The sequence below is a fragment of the Panthera leo genome, chromosome B3, assembly GCF_018350215.1.
Source record: "Panthera leo isolate Ple1 chromosome B3, P.leo_Ple1_pat1.1, whole genome shotgun sequence".
Classification (NCBI taxonomy): domain Eukaryota; kingdom Metazoa; phylum Chordata; class Mammalia; order Carnivora; family Felidae; genus Panthera; species Panthera leo.
This window is the reverse complement of record NC_056684.1, coordinates 72,252,801-72,274,311: the sequence shown is the minus strand read 5'-3', so window position 1 is coordinate 72,274,311 and position 21,511 is coordinate 72,252,801. Positions and strand designations below refer to the sequence as shown.

The 21,511-nt window shown below is 39.0% G+C and overlaps 1 gene segment (V, D, J or C); it reads right to left on the bottom strand.

Moving 5' to 3' along the window:
- Positions 1–9,855: 9,855 nt before the first annotated feature.
- Positions 9,856–10,403, bottom strand: LOC122222604. The segment is given in 2 exon segments: positions 9,856–10,190; positions 10,314–10,403. Coding segments are annotated over 2 exon segments (381 nt in total).
- Between the last annotated feature and the right edge of the window lie 11,108 nt (positions 10,404–21,511).

The following is a 21,511-nucleotide window of genomic DNA, read 5'->3' as shown; positions in this document are numbered from 1 at the left end:
ATGACCCAGCAATTGCACTACTAGGTATTTATCCAATACTTAGTAGTAGTATTGGATACAGGAAGACTGACTCAAAGGGGCACATGCACCCCAATATTTATAACAGCAATATTGACAATTGCCAAAGTATGGAAAGAGCCCAAATGTCCATCGACAGATGAATGGATAAAGAAGATGTGGTATATATATATATATATATATATATATATATATATATATATACTCAGCGATAAAAAAGAAGGAAATCATGTGGTTTGCAACAATGTGGATGGAACTAGAGTGTATTATGCTAAGCAAAATAAGTCTGTCAGAGAAAGACAGATATCATACGGTATCACTATTATGTGGAATTTAAAATACAAAACAGATGAACATAGGGGAAGGGAAGCAAAAATAATATAAAAACAGAGAGGGATATAAACCATAAAAGATTTAAATACAGAGAACCAACTGAGGGCTGCTGGTGGGGTTTTGGGTGGGGGGCTAAAGGGGTAAGGGGCAGTAAGGAGGGCACGTGTTGGGATGAACACTGGGTGTTTTATGTAAGTGATGAATCACTAAATTCTAGTCATGAAATTATTATTACACTATTTGTTAACTAACTTGGATTAGCTTTAAAAAGAAAAAAAATATGTCTCCAAGAAGTCCATAGTGAAAAGTGGTCAAGAGAATGGATTTCGGTGTCAGATAAACCTGTGTCTGAGTTAAAAACAACAACAACAACAACAATTTCTCCTCCTATTATTCAACTCTAATACATTTCTCAATGAAGGAATCAAATGATCATGCTTCTGTCATTCAAGAAGTGTCCATATCCAGGATAAATCTTTTGGACACTCTTAGCCAGATTCTGAATTAATAGATTTTGTTTTTATTAACTTGTTTTATTTTTTTCTTTTAATTTACATCCAAATTAGTTAGAAGATAGTGCAACAATGATTTCAGGAGTAGATTCCTTAGTGCCCCTTACCCATTTAGCTCATCCCCCCTCCCTCAACACCTCCAGCAACCCTCAGTTTGTTCTCCATATTTATGAGTCTCTTCTGTTTTGTCCCCCTCCCTGTTTTCATGTTATTTTTGTTTCCCTTCCCTTATGTTCATCTGTTTTGTCTCTTAAAGTCCTCATATGAGTGAAGTCATATGACTTTTGTCTTTCTCTGACTAATTTCACTTAGCATAATACTCTCCAGGTCCATCCACGTAGTTGCAAATGGCAAGATTTCATTCTTTTTGATTACCGAGTAATACTCCGTTGTATATATATACCACATCTTCTTTAGCCATTCATCCATCGATGGACATTTGGGCTCTTTCCACACTTTGGCTATTGTTGATAGTGCTGCTATAAACATGGGGGTGCATGTGTCCTTTCGAAACAGCACACCTGTATCCCGTGGATAAATGCCTAGTAGTGTAATTGCTGGGTCGTAGGGTAGATCTATTTTTAGTTTTTTGAGGCACCTCCATACTGTTTTCCAGAGTGGCTGCACTAGCTTGCATTCCCACCAGCAGTACAAAAGAGATCCTCTTTCTCCGCATCCTCTTCAACATCTGTTGTTGCCTGAGTTGTTGATGTTAGCCATTCTGACAGGTGTAAGGTGGTATCTCCTTGTGGTTTTGATTTGTATTTCCCTGATGATGAGTGATGTGGAGCATTTTTTCATGTGTCAGTTGGCCATATGGATGTCTTCTTTCGAGAAGTCTCTATTCGTGTCTTTTGCCCATTTCTTCACGGGATTATTTGGTTTTTGGGTGTTGAGTTTGATCAGTTCTTTATAGATTTTGGATACTAACCCTTTATCTGATATGTCGTTTGCAAATATCTTCTCCCATTCTGTCGGTTGCCTTTTAGTTTTGCTGACTGTTTCCTTCACTGTGCAGAAGCTTTTTATTTTGATGAGGTCCCAGTAGTTCATTTTTGCTTTTGTTTCCCTTGCCTCCGGAGACATGTTGAGTAAGAAGTTGCTGCGGGCAAGATCAAAGAGGTTTTTGCCTGCTTTCTCCTTGAGGATTTTGATGGCTTCCTGTCTTACATTGAGGTCTTTCATCCACTTTGAGTTTATGGGTATGGTGTAAGAAAGTGGTCCAGGTTCATTCTTCTGCATGTCACTGTCCAGTTTTCCCAGCACCACATGCTAAAGAGACTGTATTTATTCCATTGGATATCCTTTCCTGCTTTGTCAAAGATTAGTTGCCCATATGTTTGTGGGTCCATTTCTGGATTCTCTATTCTGTTCTATTGATCTGAGTGTCTGTTCTTGTGCCAGAATCATACTGTCTTGATGATTACAACTTTGTAGTATAGCTTGAAGTCTGGGATTGTGATGCCTCCTGCTTTGGTTTTCTTTTTCAAGATTGCTTTGGCTATTCGGAGTCTTTTCTGGTTCCATACAAATTTTAGGATTGTTTGTTCTAGCTCTGTGAAGAATGCTGGTGTTATTTTGATAGGGATTGCGCTGAATATCAATTCAGTTTGCTTTGGGTAGTATCGACATTTTAACAATATTTGTTCTTCTTATCCAGGAGCATGGAATCTTTTTCCATTTTTTGGTGTCTTCTTCAATTTCTTTCATCAGCGTTCTATAGTTTTCAGTGTATAGATATTTCACCTCTTTGGTTAGATTTATTCCTAGCTATTTTATGGCTTTTTGTGCAACTGTAAATGGGATCGATTCCTTCATTTCTCTTTCTGTTGCTTGTTGGTGGATAGAAAAGCAACCAGTTTCTTTGCGTTGCTTTTATACCCTGCAACTTTGCTGAATTCATGAATCAGTTCTAGCAGTTTTCTGCTGGAAACTTTAGGGTTTTCCATGTAGCATGTCATGTCATCTGCAAGAGTGACAGTTTGACCTCCTTCTGGCCGATTTGGATGCCTTTTATTTCTTTGTGTTGTCTGATTGCAGAGGCTAAGACTTCCAATACTATGTTGAATAACAGTGGCAAGAGTGGACATCCCTGTCTTGTTCCTGACCTTGGGGGGAAAGCTCTCAGTTTTTCCCCATTGAGGAGGATATTAGCATTGGGTCGTTCATATATGGCTTTTATGATCTCGAGGTATGATCCTTCTATCCCTACTGTCTTGAGGGTTTTTAACAAGAAAGTATGCTGTATTTTGTCAAATGCTTTCTCTGCATCTATTCAGAGGATCATATGGTTCCTGTCCTTTCTTTTATTGATGTGATGAATCACGTTAATTGTTTTCTGGATATTGAACCACCCCTGCCTGCATCCCAAGTATAAATCCTGCTTGGTCGTGGTGAATAATTTTTTTAATGTATTGTTGGATCCGGTTGGCTAATATCTTGTTGAGGATTTTTCATCCATGTTCATCAGGGAAATTGGTCTATAGTTCTCCCTTTTAGTGGGGTCTCTGTCTGATTTGGGAATCAGGGTAATGCTGGCTTCATAGAAAGAGTTTGGAAGTTTTCCTTCCATTTCTATTTTTTGGAACAGTTTCAAGAGAATAGGTGTTAACTCCTCCTTAAATGTTTGGTAGAATTCCCCTGGAAAGCCATCTGGCCCTGGACTCTTGCTTTTTGGCAGACTTTTGATGACTAATTTGATTTCCTTACTGGTTATGGGTCTGTTCAAATTTTCTATTTCTTCCTGTTTCAGTTTTGGTAGTGTATATGTTTCTAGGAATTTGCCCATTTCTTCCAGATTGCCCATTTTATTGGCATATAATTGCTCATAATATTCTCTTATTATTTTTTTCTTATGTTTTTATTAAAGAAAACATATGTGTTCTTTAATATGTATTTATTAAGTATTTTTAATATGTAATTTAATTTTTAATAATTTAATATGTATTTATTATGTATTTATTAAGAAAACATTAAAAAAATAATTATGTTTTTATTTCTGTTGTGTTGGTTGTGATCTCTCCTCTTTCATCTTGATTTTATTTTTTTGGGTCTTTTCCTTTTTCTTCTTGACCAAACTGGCTAGTGGTTTATCAATTTTGTTAATTCTTTCCAAGAACCAGCTTCTGGTTTCATTGATCTGTTCTACTGGGGTTTTTTTTGTTTTTTTTTTTGGTTTCAATAGCATTAATTTCTGCTCTAATCTTTATTATTTCCTATCTTCTGCTGGTTTTGGATTTTATTTGCTGTTCTTTTTCCAGCTCCTTAAGGTGTAAGGTTAGGTTTTGTATCTGAGATCTCTCTTCCTTCTTTAGGAAGGCCTGGATTGCTGTGTACTTTCCTCTTATGACTGCCTTTGCTGCATCCCAGAGGTTTTGAGGTGTGGTGTTATCATTTTCATTGACTTCCATCTGCTTTTTAATTTCCTCTTTAACTGCTTGGTTAGTGCATTCATACTTTATTTATTTAAAAAAAATTTTTTTTAACGTTTACTTATTTTTGAGACAGAGAGAGACAGAGCATGAATGGGGGAAGGGCAGAGAGATAGGGAGACACAGAATCGGAAGCAGGCTCCAGACTCAGAGCCATCAGCCCAGAGCCCGACGCAGGGCTCGAATTCATGGACCGCGAGATCGTGACCTGAACTGAAGTCGGACGCTTAACTGACTGAGCCACCCAGGCACCCCACGCATTCCTTCTTTTGTAGGATGTTCTTCAGTCTCCAAGTATTTGTTTCCTTTCCAAATTTTTTCTTGTGGTTGATTTTGAGTTTCATAGCATTGTGGTCTGAAAATATGTACATATGATCTTGATCTTTTTGTACTTACTTAGGGCTGATTTGTGTCCCAGTATATGGTCTATTCTGGAGAACACTCCATGTGCACTGGAGAAGAATGTATATTCTGCTGCTTCAGGATGAAATGTTCTGAATATATCTGTTAAGTCCATCTGGTCCAATGTGTCATTCAAAGCCATTGTTTCCTTGTTGATTTTTTGATTAGAGATCTGTCCATTGATGTGAGTGGGGTGTTGAAGTCTCCTACTATTATGGTACTACTATCTATTAGTTTCTTATGTTTGTGATTAATCGATTTATATATTTGGGTGCTTTTACATTTGGTGCATAAATGTTTACAATTGTTAGGTCTTCTTGGTGAATAGACCCCTTGATCATGATATAATGCCCTTCTGCATCTCTTGATATAGTCTTTATTTTAAAGTCTAGATTGTCTGATATAAGTATGGCTACTCCGGCTTTCTTTTGTTGACCATTCGCATGATAGATGGTTCTCCATCCCCTTATTTTCAATCTGTAGGTGTCTTTAGGTCTAAAGTGGGTCTCTTGTAAACAGCATATCGATGGGTCTTGTTTTCTTATCCATTCTATTACCCTAGGTCTTTTGATTGGAGCATTGAGTTCATTGACGTTTACAGTGAGTACTGAAAGATATGAATTTATTGCCATTATGATGCTTGTAGAGTTGGAGTTTCTGGTGGTGTTCTCTGCTCCTTTCTAATCTTTTGTTGCTTTTGGTATTTATTTATTTATATACATAACTTTTCATCTTTTGTCCCCTCAGAGAGCCCCTTTTAATATTTCTTGCAGGGCTGGTTTAGTGGTCACAAACTCCTTTAATTTTTGTTTGTCAGGGAAACTTTTTATCTCTCCTTCTATTTTGATTGACAGCCTTGCTGGATAAAGAATTCTTGGCTGCATATTTTTCTGATTCACCACACTGAATATACCCTGCCACTCCTTTCTGGCCTGCCAGGTTTCTGTGGATAGGTCTGCTGCAAACATGATCTGTCTTCCCTTGTAGGTTAGGGACTTCTTTTCCCTTGCTGCTTTCATGATTCTCTCCTTGCCTAAGTATTTTGTGAATTTGACTATGATATGCCTTGTTGGTGGTCAGTTTTTGTTGAATCTAATGGCAGTCCTCTGTGCTTCCTGGATTTTGATGTCTGTGTCTTTTCCCAGGTTAGGAAAGTTTTCTGCTCTAATTTGCTCACATAACCCTTCTACCCCTATTTCTCTCTCTTCCTCCTCTGGGAACCCTATGATTCTGATGTTGTTCCTTTTTAAAGAGTCCCTGATTTCTCTAATTCTTAAATCGTGCTCTTTTGCCTTCATCTCCCTCTCTTTCTCTGCTTCATTATTCTCTATAAGTTTGTCCTCTATATCGCTGATTTTCTGTTCTGCCTCGTCCATCCTTGCACCGCTGCATCCATCCATGATTGCAGTTCAGTTATAACATTTTTAATTTCATTCTGGCTATTTTTTACTTCTTTTATCTCTGCAGAAAGGGATTCTAATCTATTTTCGACTCCAGCTAGTATTCTTATTACTGTGATTCTAAATTCTGTTTCAGGCATCTTGCTGTATCTGTTGGTTAAATCCCTGGCTGTCGTTTCTTCATGCTCTTTCTTTTGGGGTGAATTCCTTCGTTTCATCATTTTGAAGGGAGAAAAGGAATTAATGAGGTAGAAAAATTAAGATTAAAAAATAAAATTAAAAAAATATTAAAATTAAGAAATTAAAATCACACACACACAAAAATCGAATAAATGATGCTAGATCCTAGGTGTGTTTTGGTCTGGGTGTTGAAAGTGGTTTGACAGATTAGAGAAAAAAAAAGCGAGGAAAGAAAAAAAAGGAAATTGTTTGAGAATTTGAAAAAATGAATACACTGAAGTAGAGTAAAATGAGATGATGGAAGTAAAATAGATTTTAAAAAAATTTACACAAAAGTAAAGAATATAGTAGGAAAAAAATTAAAGATAAATATTTCTAATAAAAATTAAAAATAAAAATGAATTATTTTTCTCTTTCTGTATTCAAGAAAAAGAAAAGAAATGAAAAAGAGAGAAAAAAAGAAATCATTTGAAAATTTGAAAAAGTGAATACACTGTAGTAGACTAAAATAACATGATGGAAGTAAAATAGAACTTGAAAAATTTACATTAAAGCAAAGAATATAGTAAAAAATTTTTAAAGAAAAATATTTTTAATATAAATTCAAAGTAAAAATGAAGTTTTTCACTTTCTGCATTCACAAAAAAGGAAAGAAACGAAAAAGAGAAAAAAGAAAACAAGAAATTTGTTTGAAAATTTGAAAAGGTGATTACACTGAAGTAGACTAAAATAGAATGATGGAAGTAAGAATTTGAAAAAATTTACACAAAAGTAAAAAATATAATAAAATTTTAAGAAAAATATTTTTAATAAAAATCAAAAATAAAAATGAATTTTTTCTCTTTCTGTATTCAAGAAAAAGAATAGTGTGAAAGAGAAAAAGAAAGAAAGAAAATTGAATAGATGGACCTGCCTACAGATTGAAATAAGACTGAAATTGCTTCCTTTTCCCCTAGAAGTCAGACAATATAGCTTTATGGTCCATAAACTCAGTAGGCGGTAAGACTTGTGTTCTTGAAGAGCGAGGTTGGTCCAGTTGGGCGGTACTCAGTGTAACAGCTCCCTTCTCCACTAGATGGCGCCACTAGCCTACTGGTATGGATTGTTGCAGCGCTCGTAGGTGCGTACGCGCATGCGCAGGAACAGTGAAAATGGAGTCACCCTACTCTCCACTTTCTAGTATGGGAACTCCGTTCTCTCCAATCAGCAATCGAGCACCCATCCTCTGTCTTTAGCTTTCATCCACTCCCGCTTTTCCACTCTCCGTGACCAGGCCCCAGGCGGTAACTCTCTCCCGAGTTTTGTCTCAGATGCGGTTATTTTACCCGGCCCCTTACTTCTGAAGGACTGTGGCTTTGACCAGTTCCACCCCTCTGTGGGAGGGTCTCACCGAGCAATGTCCAAATGTCGGATGCACCCAGGAACGCTTGCTGGACCCTGCTGCTGCCGGTGCCCCAAGACTGCAGCCAGGTGCCAGCCCGCCCCAGAAAAAGTTCGCGAGATAGTGTAGCAGCAGCTTTTCAGGGACCATGGAAAATCGCAACACACATCTGGCACCAGGCTTCACCCTTAACGACCTTGTTCCAGCACCAGCGAATGTGGTCATTCTCTGGGTCTGCTGGGACCAGGTGGCTTCAACCATCTCTACCAAACCGTCTCTTCCTTCCAGCAGTGGAACCGCTTTTCCCCGTGTGGCCCGCGAGAACCTCCCGGACCCCACTCTGTTCCTGGGGATTCACTCTTCCCACCAGAGCACCACCAGGTATGGAGATGCGGAGTTGCAGCCTTTGCGCTCCCCTTGTTTACAGTCTTAATGGCATTTAAACCCTCTCCTTTCTCCTTTCTCCTTTCTCCCTTTTTAGTTTAGTCCCTGCAGCTCTTTCCAATTTTCCACTTTTGGGGAGGGGTGCTTTCCCCGTATTCTCCCCCTCTCCCTAGTCTCTGTCCTCTCTCCACCTGCAAAGGCAGCAACCTGTCCACCGCCAGCTTCTCTCTCGCCGAGTTCACCTCTACGCGCCACGTACCTGCTGAATTCTGTGGTTCAGGTTGTGCAGATTGTTGTGTTAATCCTCAGATCAGTTTTCTAGGTGTGCAGGATGGTTTAACGTTGTTCTGGCTGTATTTCGTGGATGTGAGACACACAAAAAACTTTCATGCTGTTCCACCATCTTGGCTCCCTCTGAATTAATAGATTTTTAATAACTTTTAAAAAAAGCTTCGAAAAATGATGTAGTCAGTGTCAGTCAATATGTTTTTACTGTAGATCAACAGTTTCCAAATACTATGAAGCAAATGAGGTTTCTTACTTTCCTAACTTTTCTTAACCCTTTCATACATCCTATTAGAAAGGGACAGCAGGGGCATCTGGGTGGTTGACTTGGTTAAGTGTCTGGCTCCTGATCATGGCTCAGGTCATGATATCACAGTTTGCGGGATGGAGCCCTGAGTCGGACTCTGTGCTGGCAGAGTGAAGCCTGCTTGGGATTCTCTGCTTGGGATTCTCACTGGAATTCCCTCTGTCTGCCCCAAACTGCACACACACATTCTCTCTCTGTCTCTCTCTCTCTCAATAAATAAACTTTTAAAAAGTTCAAAACTTAAAAAAGACTTGCATTCATACTATTTCCGAAACTTTTTTGTTATAAACCAAGTCTCTGGGGATGCCTGGGTGGTTTCATCAGTTAAGCCTTTGACTCTTGATTTCATCTCAGGTCATGATCTCACAGTTCGTGACTCCCAGCCCCTCATTGGGCTCTGTGCTGACAGCATGGAGGCTGCTTGGGATTTTCTCTTTCCCTCTGTCTTGTCTCTGCCCTTCCATCTCTCTCTCTCTCTCTCTCTCTCTCTCTCTCTCAAAATAAGTCAATAAACTTCAAAAGAAAAAGAAAAATCAGACGAAAAGCATTTTCTCTCACTGTAATTCCTGGGCACTGAAAATCATCTCACTTATTACTGTATGAAAGCCAAATGATCTACCTAACCGGTCTGGACAGGAGTCATTTCCTCAGTTATGTTTTTGCCCCCTCCCTTCATTTTGAATATCAGCCTCTGTCTACTGTCTAGAAAAGAAACCTGGACTGAGGTTCCTTGTCTCTCTTTTCATTGTCACTTCCATATGTTCCCCTCCTTTCTTCCCTCCCCTTCTTTCTCTATTCAAACCTGGTTTGGGCCTGCAGCTCTCCCATCACCTCTCCTGCCCATCCTCTGTCAGGAAGACATGGGACGGACACCACCTTCTCAGGCACACCCTGGCTCTCTCAGTGTGTCATTGGACACAGCAATACCCACCAGGGGGGCCTCAGCAGCTTGTGGGGCTGGACTTTCACTGCAGGGTGAGCAAGACACCACTTCAATGTTATGTGGTTTCACCTTGAAATTACTTAGGTCCTGGCTTAGGAACTACTGGAATTTCTCATTGCACTAATGAACAGCTGGGTTTGGGGAATGTTCCTTCTGGTTCCCATGCTCTAGCCATTTGTATGACTTTTGTATCAAGCAGACACTGAGGGGCAAACTATCATACACTGTGCTGGAACCAAAGTAGATCAGAGACATTCAGCATCTGGGCCCCTGTTCTGCTCAGAGTTTTCGCTCAGCTCCCCCTGCAGTCCCTGTCACTGTGTCACTCACAGCACAGTAGTACACAGCCGAATCTGACGCTTGCACTGAGGACTTCTCCAAGTGGAAGGATTTGGATTTTCCGTCGTAGGTGGCTTCAAAACCTTTGTGACTTCCCTTCTCCTTGTCCCTCAAGGCTTTCAGGAGGAGCTGTGGACCTTCTCCAGGATACTGGACATACCAGAAAAGATTGGGGGACACTGCTGTTGAATAAGCACAGTTTATAGTCAGGGGCTCCCCTTCGGAGAGGGTCACTGGGCCTTCCATCTGGGTCACTGAGTCTCCATGGGTTCGTCCTGGGGAAAAAGAAAAGAGACCTATGTTACCTTGGGCATAAATCTCCTGGATAAATTTATACTTACATGTTTTGCTGACAGAACAGAAGAAAGAATCCAAATTTTAAGAGGCATTTTACTTACCAAGCATCAAGAGTACCACAGTCACGAAGCCTGGAGAAGAGTTCATCTCTAGAGTGTCACCTAGCTAATGTGCTTCATTCGTAGCAGGAAGAAGCATTGGAGAGACAGAGCAATGATCAGTGGAAGCCCACATTTCTCAAGAAAGGTGTTTGTGTTAGGAAGCTGCACCCCCTGCTGGACGGGGACTGAAATGCATTAATGTCTACCTGACCTGGAAGTTCTTTAACCCAGCATCCTAGGATATTTCTGTAGCTATTTTCTTGAGCATTTTAAGAGAGCTTTTTATATTTTCATATACCCATTCAGAGTCAGCCTGTAATCCAGTAGAATGTCAGAAAGAGGTTTTGAATTGATACCAGAGGAGGTAATAAATAGTCAATTCACTGTTGACTCATGTAGAACAGAGACTATCCTTCATTCCATCCATGCTCACTACATATTTGTTAAATGACACAAAAATAATAAGTAAAAAGCCTTTGATTGAGGACTCACTCTGACTAGAATACAGTATTTCCTTAGTCCTAAATTATACCAATTGTAAGGAATGCAATCTTTTTAATAAAAGCTTTTTAAGAATAAAAAAACATACTATCTTGTCAATAGTCAAATATCCTTGCACTCAAAATCATTTAAAAAGTGAAAAATATGAATCCTAGTCAGAAAAATATCCTAATTGCTGTTATCTATCCCTATAAAAATTATCTGAGATCAATGCCTTATTTCACCATTTCAATGACTCCAACATAACGTAACCAGCATACGTGAATGAAGCAGCAAGTACTAATCTTACACACTAAGTGGCCATATAACCTCAAGTATGCTTTCCACTGTTGTCTGTGTGTATCATTTTGTTGTGAAACTTTAATCAAGTGTATTTCTTCCACAAGGTAGGTAACCCTGAAGATGTGGTTTTGCATCAAAACCCTGGAGCATAATTTAGGATTCCCCTCTTCCCAGATTTTCAAATTATCAAAGACATAACAGCTGATATTCATACAATAGCTGATAGAAACAATGTGCCACTGATTTAAAACTATAGATTCTACGATCCCACCACTAACTCCATGACTCCTTTTTTGCAGGATTGAGACCCACAAGTTTGTAATTTTTAAAGCTTCCCACCAGTTATGTTGCAGCTGGTCCCATACCAGTTTACAAGATTTCTTTTGTGGTAACTGCCCTCAGGCCAACAGGGTGGTCAAAGATCAAAGAGAAAGCTCTGGGGTCAGCATGGGAAAATGCCCCCAAGGCTATACAAATTTTTACAAACTGGTTTTTTCTATGATGTACCAAAGGCAAAACAAACACTTCTTCAGCTCCCATTTTAGGACTGTTCATTTTATAAAATAAAACAAAAACCTCTGAGGATTATCAGGGAAACTTCCGGAAAGGGACACATCTTCTATAAAGCCCTGTAAACATTTATCTCCAGATACATAGATAGAAGCTTAGCTCAGGCTGTTTTCTGGAGCCACTCTCCATAGATTCACATCAAGGAGCTTCATGAGTCCAAAGGCAACATAGGAACGGTTTCCCAGACAGAGGGAAGTAAGGAATTCAAGCCTGGCTATTGTTTGAATTCACACGTTCCTTCCCTTCTCTGCCTTCCAAATCACATTGTCAGAACCTGCCTCAAAACTATGCTGGAAGGAATTTGAGACAAGCACCTATCAACTTCTATTCAGATATGCAGGGAGGATGCCAGATAGGCTGGGATGATGCTGGTTTGAAAATAAAGAGTATAGCACATGGATGAAGAAAGTCATTAAATACACTTAAAAAAAAAAAAAAAAAAGCAGTTTTAAGCTGCCAGAGTCCAGCTCCAGCGGGTCCAGGGGTTCCCAAAGGATGGACGGCATTGGTGAAAATAAAACAAAACTAAAATAAAAAACAAAAATAAAAATGGACACAGACAACAGCAGTGTGTTGAACTGGCCGATTTATTGTAGCAAACGTGGCATTATATATGCTAGTGATTTCCTTATAACATACGTCATCTATGTTTTCTAACATTACCTAATTTTGAAGATGTTCCTATGTGTAATCAACCTTTAAGAAATAACATGACGATTATCCCCTAATTTTCCCGCATACCCTTGGATTATTGATTAATTTCTTACATTATTCCATTATGCATCTGCATTTATCTATAATCTACAAAGCATTTGCTTTGCTGTTCTCATGAAAGGCCCTCCTCTTTTCAACACCTCAAGAGGAACAGTTACAGGGACATGACCTCCTAACCACATGAGGCCAGAAGAACAATGTGTTTGCCTCGGTCTGGGGTGCCAGAAAGGGGCCGAAAAGGCCTTAGAAACCCATGCCTCACACATTCTCAGAGAGACAATGCATCTAGGAACCAATGAACCATTCTGTAGATTAACCAACTAGGTCCAGTCATCATCTGGAATGCCTCTGGGGGCCCAGGTGGGCCTAGGGGTTAAAGTCACCTCTGCCCAGAGATACACTCCTTAGTTGCCCGAGTGAGGCTTTCAGATCCATATGTCTCTCCTTTATCAGCCTCCTTTGCTAGCAAATGCATGAGGCTATCCTTCCTGCAAGTAGAGGAGTCTCCATAGGGGATGGCAAGGGCTAAACATAAGGCCGGAAGGCCGTACAATTTCTTGCGGAACCTTATTTCTTTCCTAATGGTTCTTCTCCCAGGGGGTCTGCCGGGGGCAATTCCCCAACAGACAATACCCCAGGTACTTTATTAAGGCCAAATTACTAAAAGCAGGAGTAGAAGAAGCTTCACTGTCGGCGGGCCGCCCTGCATTCACCAATCCCTCCACAGCCTGGGCCCTGCCACTCAGGCTGGGATAGCTCGGCTTCCAGCATTAGGCCATCAAAAACCTAGAGGAAAAGTATTTTGCATCTTGACTGACACCAGAAGACTTGTACAACACTGAAAAAGGACATCTGTTCAGTTTGGATTTTTAATGGATTTATTGATGTATAACTGACATAAAAAATAAACCACATCAATTTAAAGTGAACAATGTTATAGGACTTAAGATATTATATATACATATACCTGTGAAGCCATCACCACAATCGAGGACATATGTATCACCCCAAAAGTTTCCTCATCTCTCTTTGTAATCCGTCTCCCTCTCCCACCCCCATTTCAGGCAGCATTTCTGTCATTAATCATTTTGCATAATTTATAATTTTGTATAAATGGAATCATACGTACTCTTTTGTCTGCCTTCTTCTCGGCATAGTTATTTTGAAATTTTTCCATGGCTATAAGTATCAAAAGTTGGTTCCTTTTTGTTGCTGAGTAGTATTCTATTACAGAGATATAAAAAAACTTGTTCATATATTCACCTGTTGGTGTACATTTCTGTTAGTCCCATTTCGGGGCTGTTAAAAGTAAAGCTGTTATAGACTCATAAATGCAAAGAAGAAATTGATGGTTGCCAAAGGGGAGGGGGCTGGGCATGGGCCAAATGAGTGAAGATGAGCAGAAGATACAGGCCTCCAGTTATCGAATGAACAAACCACAATAATAAAAGCACAGCATAAGGAATAGAGTCAATGATACGGTGATAGATGGTAGCTACACTTGTGGTGAGCACAGCACAATGTTTAAACTTGTCAAATCACTATGTTGTATGCCTGAAACTAATGTAACGTGTCATCTATCCTCAAATAAAAATATATGTAAATAAAACAGACCAAATTGTCTCCTGGCTAAGTATTTTCAATTACTAGCTAAACAATGTTTTAAAGACTCATCATCCAACTACAAATTCTATATCTTATTCGGCACACTATCATACATTAGAATACTTATTCTTACAAAGACGTCATGCTTTCATGTCTCAACTTTTAAACTACATTTTGAAGGACACTGATGTATTAAAGATATAAAATGATTCTATTATGGAGTTAATACTCCTATGCATGCTTGAAGATTTGGGGCCTACATGAGTGCATGGAACAAATCTCTTGTTCCCAACTCAACTGTCCCAACACCTGAAATTCCAGTCTGAGGAACATTCCCCTTAGAACTAATAAATGAATTCAGCACAATTGCAGGATACAAAAACAACACGAAAAACTCCATTGCACTTCCATCCACTAACAAAATAATCCAAAAAGGAAATTAGGAAAACATTTCCATTTTCAATAAGATCAAAAATAATAGGGTTGCCTGGGTGGATCAGTCACTTAAATGTCAGATTTTGGCTCAGGTCATGATCCCATGGTCTGTGGGTTACAGCCCCACATTGGGCTCTGTGCTGACAGCTCAAAACCTGCAGCCTGCTTTGGATTCTGTGTCTCCCTCTCTTTCTGCCCCTCTCCCACTCGTTCTCTCTCCTCTCTCTCTCTCTCAAAAATAAATAAACATTAAAAAAATGTTTTCAATAGTAATGTATTTAGGAATAAAATCAACCACAGGGACTAAAGAATGTATGCTGAAAATTACAAAACATTGCTATGAGTAATTAAATATGACACAAAAAATGGGAAGACATCTGTGTTCATGGATTGGGAGACTTAATATTGTTAATGTCAATACTACAGAAAGTGGTCTACACATTTAATGCAATTCCTGTCAAAATCCTAAAGGTCCTTTTTTGCAGAAATAGAAAAATCAACCCAGAAATTCATAGGGCATCTCAAGGGACCACAAATAGTCAAAACAATCTTCAAAAAGAAGAATAAAGCTGGAGGCCCTACACTTCGTGACTGCAACACTTGATACAAAACTACAGTAATCCAGTGTTGCGTTAGCATAAAGACAGACATATAGATCAATGAAATAGAATAGAGAACTCAGAAATAAATCCTTGCATACATGGTCTAATGACTTTCAACAAGGGTTCCAAGACCATTTCATTGTTAAAGGATAGTGTATTCAACAAGTGGTGATGGGAAAATTTCAGATCCACATCACAAAAAAGATGAATGGGACCCTAACCTTACACCATATACAAAAATCAACACAAAATGAATAAAGGGCCTAAATGTGAAACTGAAACCAAAGGCTCTTAGAAAAAAACGTGCACAAAGATCTTTATGACATGGGATTTTGCAATAATTTCATGATTTTACACCAAAAGCAGAAGATACAAAAGAAGAATAGATAAATCTGACTATAGCAAAATTTAAAACTTCTGTGCATCAAAGGATACAATCAACAGAATGAAAAGGCCACCTAGGAAATTGAAGAAAACCTTTGCAAATCATATATAATTTTAACATCCAAAATATGAAAGGAGCACTTACATCTCAACAAGAAACCAAACAACCTAATTTAAACAAAGGTAAAGGACTTGAAACGCCATTCCTCTTAAGATGTACAAATGACCAATTAGCACATCAAATGATGCGAAACATCACTACTCATTAGGGGAATGCAAATCAAAACCACAATCAGATACCACCTCACACCCATTTGGATGGTTACTGTTAAAAATAATAATAATAACAAGCGATGACAAAGATGTGAAGAAATTGGAATCCTTGTTTACTGTTGGTGAGAATGCAAAATGCAGCTTCTGGGTAAAACAGTATGGCAGTTCCTTGGGAATATATATATCAAATTACTGTATGATCCACCAATTCCATTTCTGGGACAGGCCGACCAAATTTGAAAGCATTTGGAGATACACTGCAATTACTGAGATATTTGGATGCCCACGTTTATAGCAACATTATTCACAATAGCCAGCGGGTAGAAGCAATTCAAGTACCCATCAGCAGATGAAATGTAAATAAAATGTGGTATTAGATGCAATTAGATACAATATTATTCAGCCTTCTAAAGAAAGAGATTCTGACAACATGGTACAACATAAATGAACCTTGAGGACATTATGCTAAATGAAATAAGTCAGTCACAAAAAGTTAAATACTGTATGACTCCACATATGTAAAGTATGTAAGTCAAATTTACGAAGACAGAAATTAGAAGCGTGGCTGAGGGGAAAGGAGAAATGGAGAGTTATTATTTATGGGTAAAGAGTTTCAGTTTTGTGAGATGAAAAGTGTCCTGGAGATGGATGGTGGTGATGGCTGTATAGCGATGTGAATGCATTTAATATCACTGACCTCTATGCCTAAAAATTATTAAGATGGCCAATTGAATCTTAGGTGCATTTTATCACAATTAAAATATTTTTTAATATAAAAAATATGTTCATTGGAGTGCCTGGGTAGCTCAGTCAATTGAGCATCCAACTCTTGATTTCAGCTCAGGTCATGATTCCAGGGTCAAGGGATCAAACCCCACATCGACTTGGTGCTGAGTGTAGAGCTTGCTTAAGATTCTCTCTCTCTCTCTCTCTCTCTCTCTCTCTCTCTCTCTCTCTCCCCCCCCCCCTGTCCCATTCCTCCCTTTGCACTCTCTCTCTCTCTAAAAAAAAGAAAAGAAAAAAAAAACTGGAGTGCTGGGTGGCTCAGTCAGTTAAGCGTCAGACTTCGGCTCAGGTCCTGATCTCACATTTTGTGGGTTCAAACCCCATATCTGGCTCTGTGCTGATAGCAAGTAGCCTGCTTTGGTATCTGTCTCCCTCCCTCTCTGCTCCTCCCCTACTCACTCTCTCTCTCTCTCTCTCTCTCTCTCTCAAAAATAAATAAATAATTATTTTTAAAAAATAAATAAAATAGAAAAAAATAATTTTAAGTGTAATAAAAATTAAACACATGCTTATTTTTAAGATTTCTATTCTACACATCTGTTTTCCAAATGCAAATATAAGAGGGAGGTACGGTGCAAGATCACCTATCAACCAACCATTACCATTCAAATGTTAGGACACTGAGAACATGGGGTTACACATGGAGGAGGAAATAGGAAAGAATGAAGAGTTTGGATTGTAGAACATTGAGCATAGCACGCCTGCAGATGTACAAAATGAGCCACTTGATGGCCTTAAATGCTTTTGAAGAGTGGTGAAGGACAAGAGCAGAGAAAAGAAAGAATTCAAACTTGGCCCCTTCACAGTATACCCCTAGTACTCACTATTACTGACCATTTTACGGATGAGGCTGGTAGGGGTTAGATAAGCCTACTTTATAAGAAATGAGCTTTTCCATGCTAGAGATGTTAATAAGGCTATTAAATGGAATATGCTCTTAGCAGAAAATGTGTCACACAGTAGGCACTCAATGGCTTTTTCTGAATAAATGGATGTATCTAAATGAATAAATAACTTTTATTAAAAATCAACCTACATTGTTAACACACTGCCTTCAGTTGTAATTTGTTAATTTAAATATTTGCATCTCTATTCAAGAGTGAATGGCTTTTACTGTGCTATCTTTCGTAGATGTTGGATTAAGTTTAGGCTACCTCTGTAAAATCAAGTTCATGGTCTAGATAATGAGAATACATTGCAAATCATCAGTACTTTGAAAGTTAGAAATTCTTAGATGTATAACCATGGCAATTTTCAAATAACCTTTTTTGTACTTGGAACACCACTAAAAATGAATACAAAATAGAAAATTCAAATAAATACACATATACAGATGAATATGTAGGAATCTAGAGGGAGAAATTCATTTGAAGATAAAGGTAAGAAACTTCAAAATGTAATGAAAAACATTAAAAGTCCTTTATCTACTGAGAAAAATAGCATTTTCCCGACTTTAAAAAATAGGAAACGGATACTTTAAATGTTAACATAGTCATTTATGTGAAATCCCAGCTTTCTGGTTTTCATGTTTTCACTTTTGTTGCTTTGTTTCTTTTTAATGGAGGGATATTGAGCAGAAGGAAAACGGGACAGAATTTTTGACATTTTTTTACTTTAAATTCAAATTAGTTAACATACAGTGTTGTCATGGCTTCGGGAGTAGAACCTAGTGATTAATCTCTTACATATGACACCCAGTGCTCATTCCCAAAAGTGCCCTTCTTAACATCCATTGCCCATTTAACCCATCCCCCCACCCACCACCCCTCCAGCAACCCTCAGTTTGTTGTCTTTATTTAAGAATCTGTTATGATTTGCCTCCCTCTGTTTTTATTTTTCCTTCCCTTCCCCTATGTTATCTGTTTTGTTTCTCAAATTCTATGTGAGTAAAATCACATGATATCTGTCTTTCTCTGACTGACTTACTTCACTTAGCATAATACATTCTAGTTCCATCCACATGGTTGCAAAGGGCAAGATTTCACTGATATTGTAAAACTTACCTGACCCCACCCCCAAATTCTTGCAAAAAAACAGAAATAGTGATGAGTGATTGACCCTCACCGGTAATAAAGGTTTCTGTAAAACTCTCTTCTCAGGTTGATATAGAAAGAGACAATAGATCAATGGGACTAAATAAAGCATGTGGAAACAATGAAAAGAGGAATTTCATAAGATACATGATGGTGATTCATATTGGAAAACAGGATGCCTCATTTACGTACAAATAAAGAGGCTTGTGTCTTTGTTGGAGACACTTCCACATGACCCTCAAAGACCCACTAATCACTGATCATTTGTGGAGAAGACTGGTGGGAGGCAGGTAAACGTTCAGTATGGGATTTGAGCTCATTTGTGCAGAGGTGTTAATAAGGTGGAATGAGTGCTGGCACAAAGTTGGCCGCAGGGTAGACACTTCAGAAAGTGAACGTGAGTACCACTGACTCACAGCAAACAAACCTAGACTAGGTCATTAAATAGTATTAAACAGCATGATATATAAAAAGAGGAAACACATGGAGAGATTTCATAACCTTCCTTATTGAACACAATGTCTGGGGCAAAATTACAGGAAGCCAGATACGTTAACCCAAAATATGCCTCCATCACATAAAAATTATTTTGAACTGAAGGCAATTAAGCACCAATAAACTCAGAAAAGCCCCTCTCCTCTTTCTCTGCCTTAAGGTAGGAAATAAATTCTCTTTTACTGCAGACAGAGTCTTAACCAGCCCAAAGATGGTACCAGAAAATCAGCAAACTGTGTTAAATTAATCCTCATGTTCCTAGTTAAGGAAGATAATGTCTACCAGGCCCTGGTTGAACTACCACTAGTCCAAACTCTATTGTCTTGCCAATTCTTCACAAATTTTTTGTTTCTTTTTTTAAAGATATAAAGCTTCCTGTTCTAGTCGCTTCAGGTCTTCATTTTCTTCTGAAGGCTCCCATGAATGTGAAAAAATTCAATAAAATTTGTACGCTTTCCTCTTGTTAATCTGTCTACTGTCACTTTAATTCTTACACACAGTCAGGAACCCAAAGAGGGTAGAGGAGAATTTGTCTGACAATACAGAATATACACTCAATAAATATCTACTGAACAAATTGACCTGAAAACCGGGCAGTTCAAACAAATTTTTACTGATTTCTCAGTCAAATGTTTTTGAACTTTTGTAGCCAATTCACTAACACATTCTAATAATCCAATGGCAAAGACGTGATGTGGCTGTTCTTTCTCTCCAATTTCTCTCCAAATCTTTGTCCAAAATTTTTTATGTGTGAGGTTCCTAGTTGGCTTAATCTGTTAAGCATCTGACTCTTGACTTTGGCTCAGGTCATGATTTCACAGTTGATGAAATCAGGCTCCATGCTGGCCTGTAGTCTGTCTAAAAGACTTTCTCTCTCCCTACCCCACTCACCCAAGCTCTCTCTCTCTCATAAAAAGAAATATATATTTTTTTGTATGTTCATAATATAGGCAATGATTCAGGAATAAGGATGTTTTTTAATCATGATAATTCTTACCTAGAAGTACTTTTTCAGAGTCAGGTTTTCCCTCTAGCCTACACCTGAGCTGCCACAGCCCTAGCCACTTCCTGTGTGGGTCAGCAATTCCATGCCTTGAACCCTACAGCAGGTGGATGTATCAACAAGAGCCCTGGGGTTTGGGTACCTCCCTCCAACACGCCTCTTACTGTAGACTCCATCAGTGCAGAGAAATACACTGGGGAGTCTTCCAGCTGTGAAATTGAGATGACATGATGAATGGATTTTCTTGTTTTCTGGAAATTCAATGACAAGCAACCTTCTGTGGCACTTTGTTGCTTCTAAGAATCCTGAAGAACAAGGAAAATCATCTCCCCGCTGCTGGGCTGCTTGTACCACAGTAGACTATAACTTAGATCACCGGGGTCATATGTGCATTCCAGGATGACAGCCACCTTCTCCTGCAGTAACATTGCTGGTTGGACTTGAGTTGCCTTCTGGGAAATACTGGATCCTAAAGGAAAAAACATGGAATCAGAGGTTTAAGATGTAGCACAAAGAAGTCCTATTTTATATGATACTATCCCACCCCCACCAAGGTATGCACAAGACACTGCAGTCTCCCCTGTTTTTAGGTCACTGGAGAGGGACGTTTCCACAGGAGCCATCCCTACTTACCACATTGAAGCCATGACCACCTTCAGAAGCCTGGACAGCAACATGTTTGAGATCTTCATGGATCATAGGTGGAAAATGTCTACTTCAATTTCAGGGTTGGGCACCGTGAGGGGAGCCTGCCAGGGTGAGGGAAGGATGGCTGGGTATGTGCTGCTGCCGCCCCAGAACAGGAAACAGGGGTTTCCTGGTGTAGCAAGTTGTGTGGGTCATATCACCCTTCTCTCTGTACCAGCTGAGAGTCTCACTGCCCAAACATCCCTTCGCATTAAGCAACTCTCAACTTGGAAATAATTCCATCTGAAAATGAATTTGTAAAATTTAACACTGAAATGAGGATTGACGATTTAACTATGATATGTTCATACCTGTTCACATCCCTATGTTGAGGCCCAAAGAGAAAAATCTAGTCACTCTTTGCTGAAGCTGTTAGACTGAAGCCCTCAGACAATAGATCCTGTCACTGAGGTCTCCTTCTCTTCACTGTTTAGTTTTGACAGCTCGGCTCTGTTCATAAAGTTCAGAATAGGCATCAGAGTTTGGTTATTAGGTTATCCACGTTTGAATTTATATTTTTTGATTACCTCAGTTGAACCACAGTAAGCTTGATACTTTCTATGCTCAATTCTGAAGAAATAAACCTAGGTGACCCCATACACCTCCACAGGACTGCTAGTCATACGATATTTGATTGTAATAAAAAATTCTCTGTGTGTGTACAGTAAAAATAAGGTTGTGGGGCTCCTGGGTGGCTCAGTCAGTTAAGCATCCCACTCTTGATTGCAGCTCAGGTCATGATTCCAGGGTCATGGGATTTAGCCCCACATTGAACTCCGCACTGAGACTGCAGCCTGCTTGAGAAACTCTCCCTCTCTCTCTCTCTCT